Source organism: Ziziphus jujuba, chromosome 6, assembly GCF_031755915.1.
Source record: "Ziziphus jujuba cultivar Dongzao chromosome 6, ASM3175591v1".
NCBI lineage: Eukaryota > Viridiplantae > Streptophyta > Magnoliopsida > Rosales > Rhamnaceae > Ziziphus > Ziziphus jujuba.
The window spans coordinates 12,483,143-12,497,608 of NC_083384.1; the positions used below are offsets into that span (position 1 = coordinate 12,483,143).

Genomic DNA, 14,466 nt, shown 5'->3' on the forward strand with positions numbered 1-14,466 from the left:
ATACTTATCATTGTATCAGTATTCAATTAATTTATTTTTATTCAATTATAAATTCACTTATTCAAAATTATAATAACATTATAATCAATAACATAATAACATATATCTTTTGTACGCATCTTAATATATTAATTTATTAATTTGATATCTTAGCAATACTCAAAATTTTCAAGAAGAAATTGATCAATTTTATTTTATTTATTTATTTTTCTAACCAAATTGATTAAATTAATGAGAAAATGGCAATCCTGGGCATTTTATTATTTATTATTTATTATTATATGAAGTAGGAAATTGACCGACACCAAAGTTTTGACTTATATCTATATAAGCTCCGGCGACTCCAGAATTCTAGCACCAATACAGTGTTCAAGCCCTGTGGCCCCGATCACCGTTGGAACTGCGTTATCGGACTGTACCATCGCCTTCATCACCTATAATCGGTTTCTCCCCTGTCGTTCGTTATCTTACTCAGTCTCTCTCAAACCGTCTTCGCAGCCTTAAGCCCTTATTAATTTTGGTTTTTAATTTAGTTTGGTTGCTCAGAAAGGCTAGGAAATGTAATGGAATCTAATGGTAAGCTTACTTATCTGACCTTTCATGTATCATTTTTCTGTCTCGCCTAAAATAAAAGCTCTATTATTATTTCTTTTGTTCCCCAAAAAAAAAAAAAATAATAATAATAATAATTAGATATAAGAATAAACTGCTATTAAATTATTTTTGAGGCGTTTAACCTCTGATACATGAAGCTTCTTTGTTATCAAGTGTTTGAAAATTGTAATACCCACCACGTGTTTGGAAAAATGCTTCAACTAGAGCCAGTTTAAATTATGATTGTATGTTTGTGCCCGATTATTGTGACGATTGTGATGCGATTTTCATACGTGGGTTAAATATTATTTTTTCAAAATTTCGTGCAAAAATTTCTTGAAGGTAGAAAAATGCTCGAAATTTCATTGAAGTGTTCCGGCTTATTAAGGAGGTGGATACAATATTAGCAGCCATTTTGCGTTATCAGATATTATGTTTTGGCATTTTCTTGTTTTAGTTAAGGTGTTTTAGTTGCTTAGATGGTTTTCGTAATTACTTAAACCTTTATAGAGCATCCTTTTATTATTGTCTTAATAAGTAGCTGGCCCCTTTTCTAATGGTTTTACTGAAATGGCACTTCGCTCTTTTCAAGTTGATTGTATCTCTATTAGTCGGTAGTTATTACTTCTGGAATTTGATATCTAATTATGTTTTCCTCTTGATTTACCAGAATAAATGAGTCATCTTTGACAATATACGTTGTATACATATCATGTCAGTGATGCATGTCGCAACTTAAGTGGATGATGTTTGTATTTCAGTTTTTTTCACACACAAAAGAATTGAAACTGCAAAGCTTCTTCCACTGAAAGAAGATTTAGTAGTAAGTTCTAAACCTCTCATAAGTCGACCGCAAGTTTCTATATTCTTCTTTTGAGCTGCCATTAATTTGAACGATAATTGTTGTAGAAATCATTGTTGTTGAATCATTTCCTTCCTTGCACTTAAAATTTTAGCGATCTTTTCTTAATTATTTCTTTTGGTGTCGTTGTTAAACATGAATACCCTGCCTTCTTGCTAAACAAAGACAACTTTTACGGAGAGATAGAACACAAAAATAATTCAAGATACGGCATATTGTTTGGTCAACAACAGACGCTGCTTTTTGGAAAATTTAATCAGTGCGTGGAAATCGTGTGAATGTTTTTCTATTATAAGAACCCTAGGTAGAACAGAGATGGAGATGAGAATGGTGGATGAGGAGCAACAACCTCACGTGGTTATTCTTCCCCACTTAACACAAGGCCATATTAAGCCCTTATTATGCTTAGCTCAGCTTCTCAGCCAATCTGGTCTTTATATAACCTTTGTTAATGCTCACCATAACCACAAGCGCTTCGCAAATCTTCAAGCTCTCTCCACCCACTTCCCAAATCTCCACTTTGACTCCATCTCCGATGGCCTACCAGACGATCACCCGCGTTCTCGCTTAGATTTTGACTATATCTCTGGGATAAGTGAGGCAACTAAACCCCATTTCAAAGAGCTACTTCTCTCCTATCGGAGGAACTACGTCGACCATTCTGTTTTCCGCCCTCCTCCTCCGGTTACCTGTATCATAGCAGATGGAGTTGTGTCTTTTCCAATTGATGTAGCAGAGGAGTTGGGGATTCCTATATTCTCATTCTGTGCTTATACTGCTCGTTACTTATTGGAGTATTTCACCATCGCAAAGATCATTCAAAAAGGTGATTATCAACTTTTTTCTCTGTTAGATATACATATTAAACTCATTTTCTTTGTATCAGCTTTAACTTTTTGGAACATGATAATTTAACTCGCTTTTTCAGATAACGACAAGAAAGATGAATTAATTAATGCCATGCCTGGAGTTGACCTGGGGCACGAGGATTTACCAGGTTTTGACATGGAAAATCTAGACCATCCTCGGGTTCAGCTTCGGGTCCGTGAAACTCTTGCCATGAAAAGAGCTTCAGGTCTGATACTCAATACCATTGATGAGTTTGAAGCTTCATGTCTACCCCACACAAAAAGCCATTTCCCCAAAGTTTATACGGTGGCACCTCTTCATGCTCTCTTAAATTCTCGACTAGGAGATCGATCCCAGGTCATGGCATCCGACGGTTCTCTTTGGAATGCTGATAAAAATTGTATGACGTGGCTAGATTCACAGCCGTTGAGATCGGTTCTCTATGTAAGCTTTGGGAGCGTGGTGAAAATCTCTCATTCCCATCTGGTTGAATTTTTACATGCACTGGTTGAAAGTGGGCACCCATTCTTGTGGGTCATACGTCCAGATGTTTTGTTGGATAAGGACATGGACAGTGTGATCCGTAAAGAGTTTCAAGTGGGACCTACAAGAAAAGGATACATTGTGGATTGGGCTCCACAGGAACAGGTCTTGGCCCACAATGCTGTAGGTGGGTTTTTGACCCACTCTGGTTGGAACTCAATTATGGAGAGCATTGTGGCTAGAGTTCCTGTGATTTGTTGGCCTCAATTCGGAGACCAATTTGTTAATAAGGAATATATTGTCAAATTGTGGAAAATTGGAGTTGAATTGGATGCACATGCACGAGATGGGTCAACTATAGAAGCAACAATAAAAACATTTATGGGATATCAAAGGGATGAGTTCAGAATGTCGGTGGATAAAATTGCAGAATTGGCTCAGGATAGTATTAGTCAAGGCGGATCTTCTTACTACAACTTAGAAATGTTGGTCAAAGATATCAAGAAAATGAAAATGTACAATTTGTAGAGTTTGATGTTGAACATGATTTTCTAGGAGCTATCTCCTAATTTACAGGGAGGTACGATGGTATACTAAGTGTTTGAGATTGCCTTATCGTCAACCATTTTGTTCTCAAAGCTAGCTTTTTCCTAGTTCTCAAAATTAGTTGTAAGATGATATAGATTCTTGTGAAATCGAAAATTTTAAATTTTATCAAACACCTAATTAGTTTTTTATTTTTTGACAAACAATTTTTGAGCTGCAAAAGCAATCCAAAATGGTCCGCGAGATTGTCTTGAGACTTGAAATTAACAACTGGTTTCCTAGGTTGATATATGGTCCACTTTGTCTCTATATGTTTTTAGTAATATCCATCTTAGATGGTTAATGCATTTTAAAATGCCAATCCTTAGAGGATTTGCTATCTTTCTAACAACTTTATTTTCCCTAGGTTTGCTAGTTTTTAGAAATCAATTTATTTATTTGAAATACTAACAAAATAATTATTATTATTATTATCATCCAGGGTAGATGAAAGACAAACAAAGTTGATCGCAATAGTATGCTTTTTACACCCATATCTTTTATCATATTGCATTTTTTTTTAAATTTTTTGTTAAAATATTTATCATATTGCATGATATATTAAATCGAATGCAATGGAAATTAACTAAATATATATATTTCATTATATTTATATCTTTAATAAAAGATAATAGAACTTTTGACTTATATGTATAGAGAGCTAGACTGATCATGAAAGCCCAGCTGTTCCTCTACCTTTCTCTTGCTATCATTCTAAAAACATTTTGCTTCCAAGGCTTCGTTTGCTTCTAGAAATCAATTTTTACAATTTGAAACCAATACATTTAATTATTCAACAAAGTAAGCATAAGAAAAAAATTTACAATTATTAAATACTGCATACGCTATCTACCTATAACAAAACAATACAAGACGGCAAATCGTTTTGGTCAACACCGGCAATGTACAAGATGATGATGCCCAACTTATTATTGTAACTCACCGGTAATATAAAATATAAAGTATATATTAATATACCAAATTAATATTACGAAAATGAAAAAAAATAATAATATACCAATCAACCTCTACTGTCTGGACGATAGTGAAAAGCATCCGTTGACAAAAACAATACTGTGAGGCTGCTTTAACATTAATTACAAGAAAATCATGAGAAAAAAACAAGGGATATTAATTTAATCAGTTGGTGGAATTATATAAGTGATCGATTTTTGTTTTCCAAAAAGAAGAAAGAGATAAGAATAATGGCGGATCAGGAGCAGCAAGTACAGCCTTCTCACGTGGTTATGCTCCCCTACATAGCGCAAGGCCATATAAAGCCCTTGTTATGCTTAGCTCAGCTTCTCAGCCAATCTGGTCTTTATATAACCTTCCTCAATACCCACCATAACCACAAACGCTTTGCAAACCTCCAAGCTCTCTCCAAAAACTTCCCTAATCTCCACTTTGACTCTATCTCCGATGGCCTGCCGGACGATCACCCTCGTCCTTCCTTTGATCTCGACTACTTCCTCGGGATCAACGTGGCTACTAAACCACATTTCAAAGACCTACTCCTCTCATATCGGAGCAACTCCTCCCATCATTCTGTTTGCCGGCCTCCTCCTCCGGTAACCTGTATCATAGCTGACGGAGTTCTGTCTTTTCCGGTTGAGGTCGCAGAGGAATTGGAGATTCCTATATTCTCATTCTGTTCTCATACTGCTCGTTACCTCTGGGAGTATTATACTATAGCGAAGCTCATTGGAAAAGGTTATTATCAACTTTTTCTTGCTTAAACTCGTCTATTTTCAAAAGTTCAAGCCATTAGAAAGTGAATTTCATACATATAATTAACATTGACATTGGAAAGTTCCTTTTTTTTTCTCTTTCAGAAAACAACGAGGAAGAAGAAATCAACCCAATGCCAGGATTCGATCTAGGATGTGAAGATTTACCGGGTTTTGACATGGAAATTCTAGACCAGTCACCTTCACTACAGGTCTTGATCGATGGCAGCCTCGCAATGCAACGAACTTCAGGTCTTATAATCAACACCATCGATGATCTGGAAGCTTCAAGCCTCCCCCATATAGTCCCTCGTTTTCGCAAAGTCTACACGGTCGCACCTCTTCATGCTCTCTTAAATTCTAGACTTGGGGATCGATCCCATGTCATCGCATCGGACGGTTCTCTTTGGAATGCTGACCAAGACTGCATGACGTGGCTAGATTCACAGCCTTTGAGATCGGTTCTCTACGTAAGCTTTGGGAGCTTGGTCAAACTCTCGCATTCCCAACTAGTTGAATTTTTACATGGACTGGTCCTAAGTGGGTACCCATTCCTGTGGGTCATACGTCAAGATGTTTTGTTTGATGATGATACGGATGGTGTGATCGAGAAAGAGTATCAAGTGGGACCAAAAGAAAAGGGATACATTGTAGATTGGGCTCCACAAGAACAGGTATTGACCCACCATGCTGTTGGTGGGTTTTTGACTCATTGTGGTTGGAACTCAATTTTGGAGAGTATTATGGCTAGAGTACCTTTGATCTGTTGGCCTAATTGGGGAGATCAGTGTATTAATAGTGCATGCGTTGTGAAATTGTGGAGAATTGGGGTTCAATTGGATGCTATAGATGGGTCTTCTATACAATCAACGATAAACACATTGATGGGAAATAGAAGAGATGAGTTTCAGAGGTCTGTGGATAGGATTGCAAAATTGGCTGAAGATGGTATCAGTGAAGGTGGAGCTTCCCACAAGAACATTGAAACTTTAGTCAATGACATTAAGAAAATAAAAATATAGATTTAGTTTATTTAATTAAACTATGCTTTGGTTTCTGGTCCCAATTTATCTTTCTTGTCAAAACAGTTATTGATAAGTTTATTTGAAACGAATATGAATAATGGTATTTGAATTGTAATCTGAATTTGTTATCTATACAGTTGATGTTTGTTGAATTACAACTAAATTTAGAGATTTTTTTGTAACGATTTTTGTTTTTGGAATATTTGTTTCCTAAAACTATCTTTTTATATTTTTAAAAAGGTTAGTAATATTTTAATATTTTATAATTTGGAGAAGTTATACTTCTGGTTTTTAAATTTAAAATGTTTCAATTGAAGACTTCAAATTTCAATTTGTTTCATTGTGATTCACTTAAAATTTTCACAAACTACAATTAACACTTTGAGGGTATTAAAAGATATATATATATATATATATATGATGGCACCATTAATCACTATTAGCCAAAAAAAATTAAAATTGGACCAAAATGTAAAATATTGAAATTTGAGAATTAAAATTGTAACAGTTTGAGATGGAAGTGTAACTTTTCCAAACTTGAATTTAATAAAGTGTAATCAACCTTTTAAAAATTAAAAACAAGAAAATCTATTTGGTAAAGTAGATAAAGTAGACAACGATCTCCAAGTTATTCTGATCGAACACATTCAGGCCTCTGTGGACCAAAGGTGTCAATTAACAAAGTAAGTGGACATGCCACAAACTTTTTGACATAAAGAAGTAGATAAAGTAGCTTTTAAAATGTTTATTGGACTATTTCTAGTTTCACCATAAAAAAGAAAACAAAGGAGATTTCTGATATATATGGAATAGAAAACGAAATAAGCTACCCTTTCCAAACTAATAAGTTAGGGCTCTTAATTTATATTAATGCTTCTCAAGGGAACTCCTCTAATTAAGTTTTCTGCTAAGTGCATGTTAATGAAATTTTTGTTGAATCATTTTTCAAAAATAACCATGAAAACATTACAATTATTGCTATTAAAGTATCTTAAATTAAATTCATAGGCATATAATGGTAAGTCCGAGTTGAAATTCTCCATTTTATCAAAATTGAAAGATCTTTTCATGTAAAAGAAAGATTCTCACTTCGATATAAGCATCATCCATGCACCATAAACTCGAGTGGCGAATCATATCCACCTTTACAATTTGTCTGTTAGGACCCGTTTTGCATGGGGCATGCATGCCTACGTGGTCAATTGGTGGCTGTGGTTGTCACGGTTGTGGTAGTGGTTATTATGTTATTACCCATGTTCTTGTTGTTTAGTTATTTGGTTGTAGTGGCGAATTAGTGGATAATATGTGGGAACCGTAGTATCCTAGCCTTTTAATATTCGAGATATGTTTTTATGATGATTACGACTGAAGTTATAATTTTCCACTTCTCTTTCTCTTTCTACTTCTTCTCTCTGTTTTGCTTTGTTCTTTGTTGCCCGAAACAGAGGACTAATTCTTTCTTAAACAAAGGCCTCTATCATTGTCCTATATATTTCAACATTTTTATCTATTGGGTGTCATCTTTCAACAAACTTCCTTCTAGTTGTTTTCTTTGTCACGAAAGATGTCAATCTCAAGTAGCATCTTTAGTATCCAAAATGATCCATAATTTAATCTTCAAGCTAATTGGGAGCCATTCAAAGACTTCAATTGGACCGGAGGAACTCTAACTGTCCCACACCTGTCCTTTTCAAACGAAACAATCTTCGCTGTCTTGAATGCTAAGATTGATTGGTAGGAGACATCGGAAACTTACATCTTCAAGACAGATCTTCCCGGATTCAAGATAGAACAAGTAAAGGTGGAAGTAGAGGATCATACGGTTCTCCATATAAGCTGTGAGAAAAGCATAAATAAGAAAGAGATAAACTATAAGTGGTATCAAGTGGAAACGAAGATTAATGACAAGATCTTGAAGCGTTTCAAATTGCCTGAGAACGTCAAGGTCGATACCATAAAGGCTTCCATGGATAATAATGGAGTGCTTACTATCACCATTCCGAAAGACAAGTTGAACAAGTAGTAATCTCCTACCGAACAAACCCATCCATAATATTATTTCCGGGTATGAATAAACTTTGATTTTCATTAATCATGGAATTGTTACTTTAGCAAATTAATATATAATTAAATACAAAAAAGCAGTTACTATATATGTTGTAAAGTAATTATTTGGATTATGGAAATGATATATAATTACTTAATTTAAGTAAGCAAAATTCCATATTTTCATAAGTGTATAAAATGTGTTAATAACTCAATTTCCATTCACCCCTCACAAGTTTGAAATTTTAAGAATATTGGTATGAATTGTGGTTTAATATGGTATCAAGAGCACTCACTGTAAGTTTTCAAAATTAAATGCTCTTCCACTTGCTGGACCTGACCTGTTAAAGGGTATGCATTGCCTTCTAACCCGCACGTGAACAAAGGTGTCAAAGTAACATTATTCCTATCTACCTCTCACAAATTCGTTATTTTTATCTTAAAATCTCATGTGCTTTTTAAGAGTATCACTACATGTCCCCCAACGGTGAAAATTTTAGTGTTTGTTATTTATTTAAAATAAATTTTTGGAGTTAATTTAAATATTAGTTTAAATTAGAATAAAATATATACAATATTCCTTAACTAAAAAAATGACTAATATTTTTATGTACGGGGGACCAAAAATATTGATCTTTTAAGTACAAGGGTTGGTCCAATTGATAAAAATAGGCGTCCCATTTCCTTGTCGACAAGTATGTGATTTTTGTGGAAAGCAATCTAGAAGGTTTTTTTAAAGAACATCTAAATGAACAAGGTCATATATGGAGGTGTGCCCTTATCATGGCCACGGGGTGGACTAATCAATAGTAATATATATATATATTCATGATCTAATGGAGTATCTAATTTACTTTTATCGTCAATTATCGAAAAGTACGATTGGGAAAGTATATATAGTAATATTAATTATTTTTTTATTTTTTAATAATTAAAACCTAGTAATAAAATGTAAACTCAACAAATGTCAATTAAATTTTATGGTGTTTAAATAACATTGCTATTTCTTTAGAAAAAAAAAAAAGAAAATTTTATGCATTTTCTTTTTTACCATAATTTAGTTTTGTATCACATCAACATTTGGTATTATAAAATGGATTAGATCACCAATTAGATTAAAACTATAAATATATATTGATCATTTAAAATAAAAAATTGTAATATATTAAAATTAAAAGAATATATATATAATTAGTCTTTCGTCACGATTTAGATTTTTTTATCATAACCTTACTTATTAATTATTGAATCTCTTCAACAATTGAAATTTAAAAATATATTTACAATTTTATACAAATCTATTTTAATTTTAATAACTCTAATGAAATATTAAAATCTCAAAAGAACGAATAAGTTTTGTAAAATTTATATAAATTTCAAATGCATATTTGAATTTCAAACTTAAAAAAATTCAAACCAAGAATAATCCTAATGAAAAATCTATAAACAGACTATATATAAATATATTATATTATCAAAACTTTAAAAACAAAAAGCTTAATATTCTTATTTAGAACGAAAGAAAGAAAAAAGAAAAAAAAATGGTTTGAAATTGCAATATTATATAAAAATGTACACACGTGGCCATTAGTTGTTTGGCGGTGAGCGTGAGTATGAAGGTGCTTTAGATTTGATAGCTGGGTTTCGTCCAGGAATAGCTTGGAAAAGAGTCATCGCACATTTGTGAACTGCCTGAAATCTGTTTCCTACGCGCATTTCCATCTTTCATTTCTTTACGGCTCTTTCACTCGTAACTGATAACTATAGATTCAAAGTCTTAGTGCTTAAACAGTCTTTATTTGGTTAAAAACAGGAAAGACTTTTTCTTTTTATTTTTTCTCCTTTTTTTAAACAAAATGGGTTTAGTTTGATGGGAGTTAATTTATAAACAACTCAATCAAGTATATTTTGATGATATTATACTAAGGTCTCTAACAATATATATATATATATTTTGATGATAGTAACGTTTAATTAATCTATATTTCAATGCCATATTATTAAATCTACCTTTTATATGATTAAATATCTCACCCTTTTTTTTTTTTTTTTTAACTCTAGAATTATTAAAACTAGGCACGAAATAAGTTGTTGTTTTTTTGTTTTTCTTTTGTTTTTTGTTTTTTCTCTTTTTTTTCTTTTTTCGGGTGCTGAGAGATATAAAAGAAACTGTTTGTTATGGATATGCAAATTAGATATTGAAAGTCCAAAAAAATCCATAGTTCATATCAGCTGAGATTCATCCTTGATACGTTCTTTTATTTGAAATTAGAAGAGAGAAAAATGTTTCCATACGAAAAAGAAAAAAAGCCCTTTATTTATTTTTAACACAAAATTAAAGATATTAATTCTCAGAAAAAAAAAAGGGAAGGGTTAAATTAATATAGATGCTAAAGAGTCCTATTAAAACACCAGCAATTCCTAATTATTTTCAAAAACCAGACGGAAAGTCATTGACACTCCCTACAAAGAGCCTGAAACAGAATAATCTCTCTTTCTTTTAAACTATCTGTTTCCTTCTTTGGTGGTTTGGCTTTACCTATATATAACAATTAATTACAAAAACCCCACCTTTCACTACTACTATTCTCCCAAATAAAAAGCATAAGAAAAGAAAAAAAGATAAAAACCATGGCAACAACATCAACGACGTCGTCGCATCACGACTTGGGAGGTTGGTCGGAAACACCGTTCAACCACACTGGAAACATGCATTTCCGAAGGAGGAAAATATTTATGCACATGACCTTCTTCTGGGGCCACAACACTGAGGTTCTCTTCCAAGGTTGGCCCGGTACCAGGTCTTCCATGTACGCCTTGTCGTTAGTGTTCGTCTTTTTTCTAGCTTTTGTCGTCGAGTGTCTCTCTAACTGCCACCTCATCAAACCAGGGACCAGTAACGCCGTCGCTGGAACGTTGCGTACGGCAATGTATACCCTGCGTTCCGGACTGTCTTATTTGGTCATGCTCGCCGTCATGTCGTTTAACGGCGGCGTATTTCTCGCCGCGGTTGGTGGCCACGCTGTTGGGTTTATTGTTTTTGGGACTCGTGCCTCGATGAAATCATCGGGTGGTGGGTCCGGTTCGGATAAACGGACGGATCTTCCTCCCATGGAGTGCTAGATGCGGTTGCTTGGTTGATTTGATTTCTGTTTCGCAATTCCAAAATGCTTGGGATTTTGAAAAGATTTATTTGGCATTTTAAGCTGCTTCTTCGTTTTATTTTTATTTTTGTTAGTATCTGTTTGAATAAAATGGAATTTGAGAAATAAGCATTTGTTTCACTGGATTTGGAAATTGCGAAAAAGTAGAGATTATTATTATTTTTCTTTTTTCTTTTTTCTTTTTTTTCTTTTTTTTTTCCGCTAATCAATATTATCTCTAGTAATTTAAAATGTCTATAAAAAAAAAATATTCAAAATGTTTTAATGTCCACACTATGTACTCGTAGAGGCCCAAACTATTCCACAATATGCATGAGGCCTAAACTGGAAAAAAAAAAAAAAAAATCTAATATACTAACATTAGGTAATAAACCCACTAATAATATTACCATATAACTTTACCAAAACTAATAATAATAATAATATCACTATATAACTAATAAAAGACTAATTATAAGGACTTAATCAATAATAGCATCGGCCTTTTAAGGACGGCAAAATAACCCGCATAACCTGATCCTTGCAAAGATCCGTCCTTAACGAAGTGGGCATTCCCCAATTAAATGGGGAGTGTGGTAGGGATCAAAATCTAATGCAGTAATTCTTTCCAACTTTCACATTCCATGAAAGTAAAAGAAAGTTGAATTATATAAAATATACATTTACAAAACTCTAGTAATCCTTTTATTATTAATAATATTGTTATTATTTTGGTAATTAACACTCTAGCAACCAAGTGGGACAACAAACTCTATATATGCATATGAATTTAAAACCCAATTTACTCTTGTATTTTAAAAGGACAAATATCCATATCCCATAGATTATTTCACAAAAACAAATAAAATAAAGAAAAATAACAATAAGCAAAGCAAAAGACGACTAATTATGTCGTCCTCGAATAAAAAAAAGACAGCTAAGTTTGACAAAAAAGAGGAAGATATAAGGGAAGGGTCTAAAGCTTGGCATAAAATAAGAATGCCCATCTATACTTCAAAACCTTGACATTAACTCCCAACGTCCTTGATTCCATCTCATCTCTATTTATTTTTAACAATCGCAAACAAAAATTCCTAAATGCATGCCCAAATCCGAAGCATTAAAAATCCAAGTCCCACCGAAGTCAATAACTAGCCGATGGTATTGGACATGAACCATGTCCATGACATGGATATGCATATGGATATGGATATGCACAACAGCTTCTACTGGGGCAAAGATGCCATAATCCTTTTCTCCGGATGGCCCAACCGGAGCCTTGGCATGTATATATTAGCCATCTTTGTCGTGTTTTTTATGGCATTCGCCGCCGAGCTTTTGTCGGCCGGTGAGAGCATCATCAAACCACATAGGAATCCAATGGAGGCAGGATTGAGTCTCGCCATTGTCCACACTATTCGTATGGGTTTGGCTTACTTGGTGATGCTTGCTCTCATGTCCTTCAATTTTGGAATTTTTATAGCAGCTTTGGTTGGTCATGCTATTGGATTCTTCATCTTCAAAGCCAGTGCTATTGCCCGAGCAGCCGACCGTAAGGAACTAGAATTTTTATCAACTTGATTTACAATTTTTCTTTGTTAGTTTCTTTGTGGTATAATACATATACAAGGATAACAATATTTTATTAAGTAATGTTGGATGGTTATTGCTTGACATCGAGTTTTTTATTGGTAAGAAACTGCAAATGATATGTAAAGGAAGAGTTTCTTACCGATTAAAAAATCAATATCGTGCAATATAAACTATCTGTTGATGCTCAAAAGAATAAAATTTTATATAAGGAACTATAATTACAATGGACCTTCATGTCCATTGTAAGGTCATGGACCTCTGTGTATGTTAATTCAGCCTAGGGCTAACCTTGATCATCTCAATTTTACTCATGCTGAAATTAATGATCCAGTAGTAGTATTAGACTAGTTCTCAGTATTTCATAAAGCAATTAATTGATTATATCAAAATCAAATATACATTATAATTAACCACTTGCAGATTCTGAACAAACAAAAATAAATTATATCTTTTATTTTCCATATGAATTATATAAATATTAGGATATGAGACATTGTTTAAAAATAAATGATTATAAATTATGAGTCGACTTATTCTATTCTTTGATATCATTTTATTACTTTTGATTAATATATCAGTAACAATTATATTATTATACGTCTCATGATAACAATTGTAAAGCAACGAACATTTTATTTTTTATATAGGAACAGGGATATCAAAGTATGAGCCTTTGTTATAGAAAATAGTGGTTTGCTGTATAGGTGCACTAATTAACAATTAAGTGATATTTAACATGCAAGAAAAGTGCTGATTAACACTTAAATTAGTAAGTATATGGATGTAAATTAATAGTTATTTCATGAATTTTTCTTTGGATAAGTTTGCAAGACATGATATCGTACTCTAATTCCATTCATGAAAGGCTCCATCCGTGGGATTAAGATCTCTGCGGTTATACACATTGGCTTCAATAATGGATATACTACACTCACATCTGAAAAGAAAACATATATATTAGCTTCTTCAAATTATAATAAAATCGATTAAAAAAAATTAATAAAAATAGACAAAATTATAATACAAAATAAATAAATTGTTATACCTACAACGCCACTAACGTGGAGGTGCGTTTGGTTCTTGTCACACATTATAAAGTAAAAAGTTTGCGTGCATATATACAAACACATTTTGTTCACTAGCGCTCTCACATTCAGGGTTTGATGTGACATAGCAATATCCCCATTAACTTTTTTTGGTAAATAATATCCCCATTAACTTGGGAACTACCTTTGAACATATGGTTTCATCCAAAGAATCATTTGTCAATACGCATGGAATACCTTTCTATCATCGAAAAATAAAAGGAAAAATCAAAATGCGCATGCTATAGATATCTTGTTTAACCCCAACCGAAAAATTAAAAAAATAAAATCCTAATTTATATTATATGTAGTTGAAACTGGCATAAATTTAATAAATAAAGTATGATACGTATGCATTCATCATGCATTTTGTCGAAGGGTGAATCGGAATTTTCTGCTCAATGTGCCCAGACGATACACCTTAGAGTATTCTATTATTATTATTATATTGAAATTGGAGCCATTGCAATT

At 33.0% G+C, this 14,466-nt stretch overlaps 4 protein-coding genes across 6 annotated transcripts; all 4 read left to right on the forward strand.

The window, feature by feature from the left end:
- The first annotated feature begins 213 nt into the window (after positions 1-213).
- LOC107430675 (7-deoxyloganetic acid glucosyltransferase) lies at positions 214-3,426 on the forward strand. Of its 3 annotated transcripts, none has more exons than XM_016041539.3 (4): positions 214-576; positions 1,265-1,417; positions 1,622-2,282; positions 2,385-3,426. In XM_016041539.3, exons 3-4 carry the CDS (start codon positions 1,772-1,774, stop codon positions 3,314-3,316), a joined length of 1,443 nt encoding a protein of 480 aa, XP_015897025.2. In that variant the 5' UTR covers positions 214-576; positions 1,265-1,417; positions 1,622-1,771; the 3' UTR covers positions 3,317-3,426. The 3 variants fall into 3 exon arrangements, with proteins under 3 accessions (XP_015897025.2, XP_015897026.2, XP_015897027.2); XM_016041540.3 differs by having other exon boundaries at positions 1,356-1,417; XM_016041541.3 differs by lacking the exon at positions 1,265-1,417.
- An 895-nt stretch (positions 3,427-4,321) lies between these two features.
- Positions 4,322-6,241, forward strand: LOC107430674 (7-deoxyloganetic acid glucosyltransferase). The gene is made up of 2 exons (XM_048464421.2): positions 4,322-5,086; positions 5,209-6,241. The coding sequence occupies exons 1-2, from the start codon at positions 4,579-4,581 to the stop codon at positions 6,123-6,125; spliced, it is 1,425 nt and encodes a 474-aa protein (XP_048320378.1). The 5' UTR covers positions 4,322-4,578; the 3' UTR covers positions 6,126-6,241.
- A 4,231-nt stretch (positions 6,242-10,472) lies between these two features.
- LOC107430673 (copper transporter 6) lies at positions 10,473-11,506 on the forward strand. The gene has a single exon (XM_048464310.2). It carries the CDS (start codon positions 10,806-10,808, stop codon positions 11,295-11,297), a length of 492 nt encoding a protein of 163 aa, XP_048320267.2. The 5' UTR covers positions 10,473-10,805; the 3' UTR covers positions 11,298-11,506.
- Positions 11,507-12,475: 969 nt separating this feature from the next.
- On the forward strand, positions 12,476-12,898 carry LOC107409552 (copper transporter 1). The gene has a single exon (XM_016016983.4). It carries the CDS (start codon positions 12,476-12,478, stop codon positions 12,896-12,898), a length of 423 nt encoding a protein of 140 aa, XP_015872469.2.
- Positions 12,899-14,466: the final 1,568 nt, after the last annotated feature.

What these genes read in the sequence shown, in the direction of transcription:
- LOC107430675 (XM_016041539.3), top strand. Translation starts at nt 1,772, where the DNA reads ATGGAGATGAGAATGGTGGATGAGGAGCAACAACCTCACGTGGTTATT. An exon ending in CGCAAAGATCATTCAAAAAG is followed by an intron (nt 2,283 to 2,384) that starts GTGATTATCAAC and finishes TCGCTTTTTCAG; the next exon opens with ATAACGACAAGAAAGATGAA.
- LOC107430674 (XM_048464421.2), top strand. Translation starts at nt 4,579, where the DNA reads ATGGCGGATCAGGAGCAGCAAGTACAGCCTTCTCACGTGGTTATGCTC. An exon ending in AGCGAAGCTCATTGGAAAAG is followed by an intron (nt 5,087 to 5,208) that starts GTTATTATCAAC and finishes TTTCTCTTTCAG; the next exon opens with AAAACAACGAGGAAGAAGAA.
- LOC107430673 (XM_048464310.2), top strand. Translation starts at nt 10,806, where the DNA reads ATGGCAACAACATCAACGACGTCGTCGCATCACGACTTGGGAGGTTGG.
- LOC107409552 (XM_016016983.4), top strand. Translation starts at nt 12,476, where the DNA reads ATGGTATTGGACATGAACCATGTCCATGACATGGATATGCATATGGAT.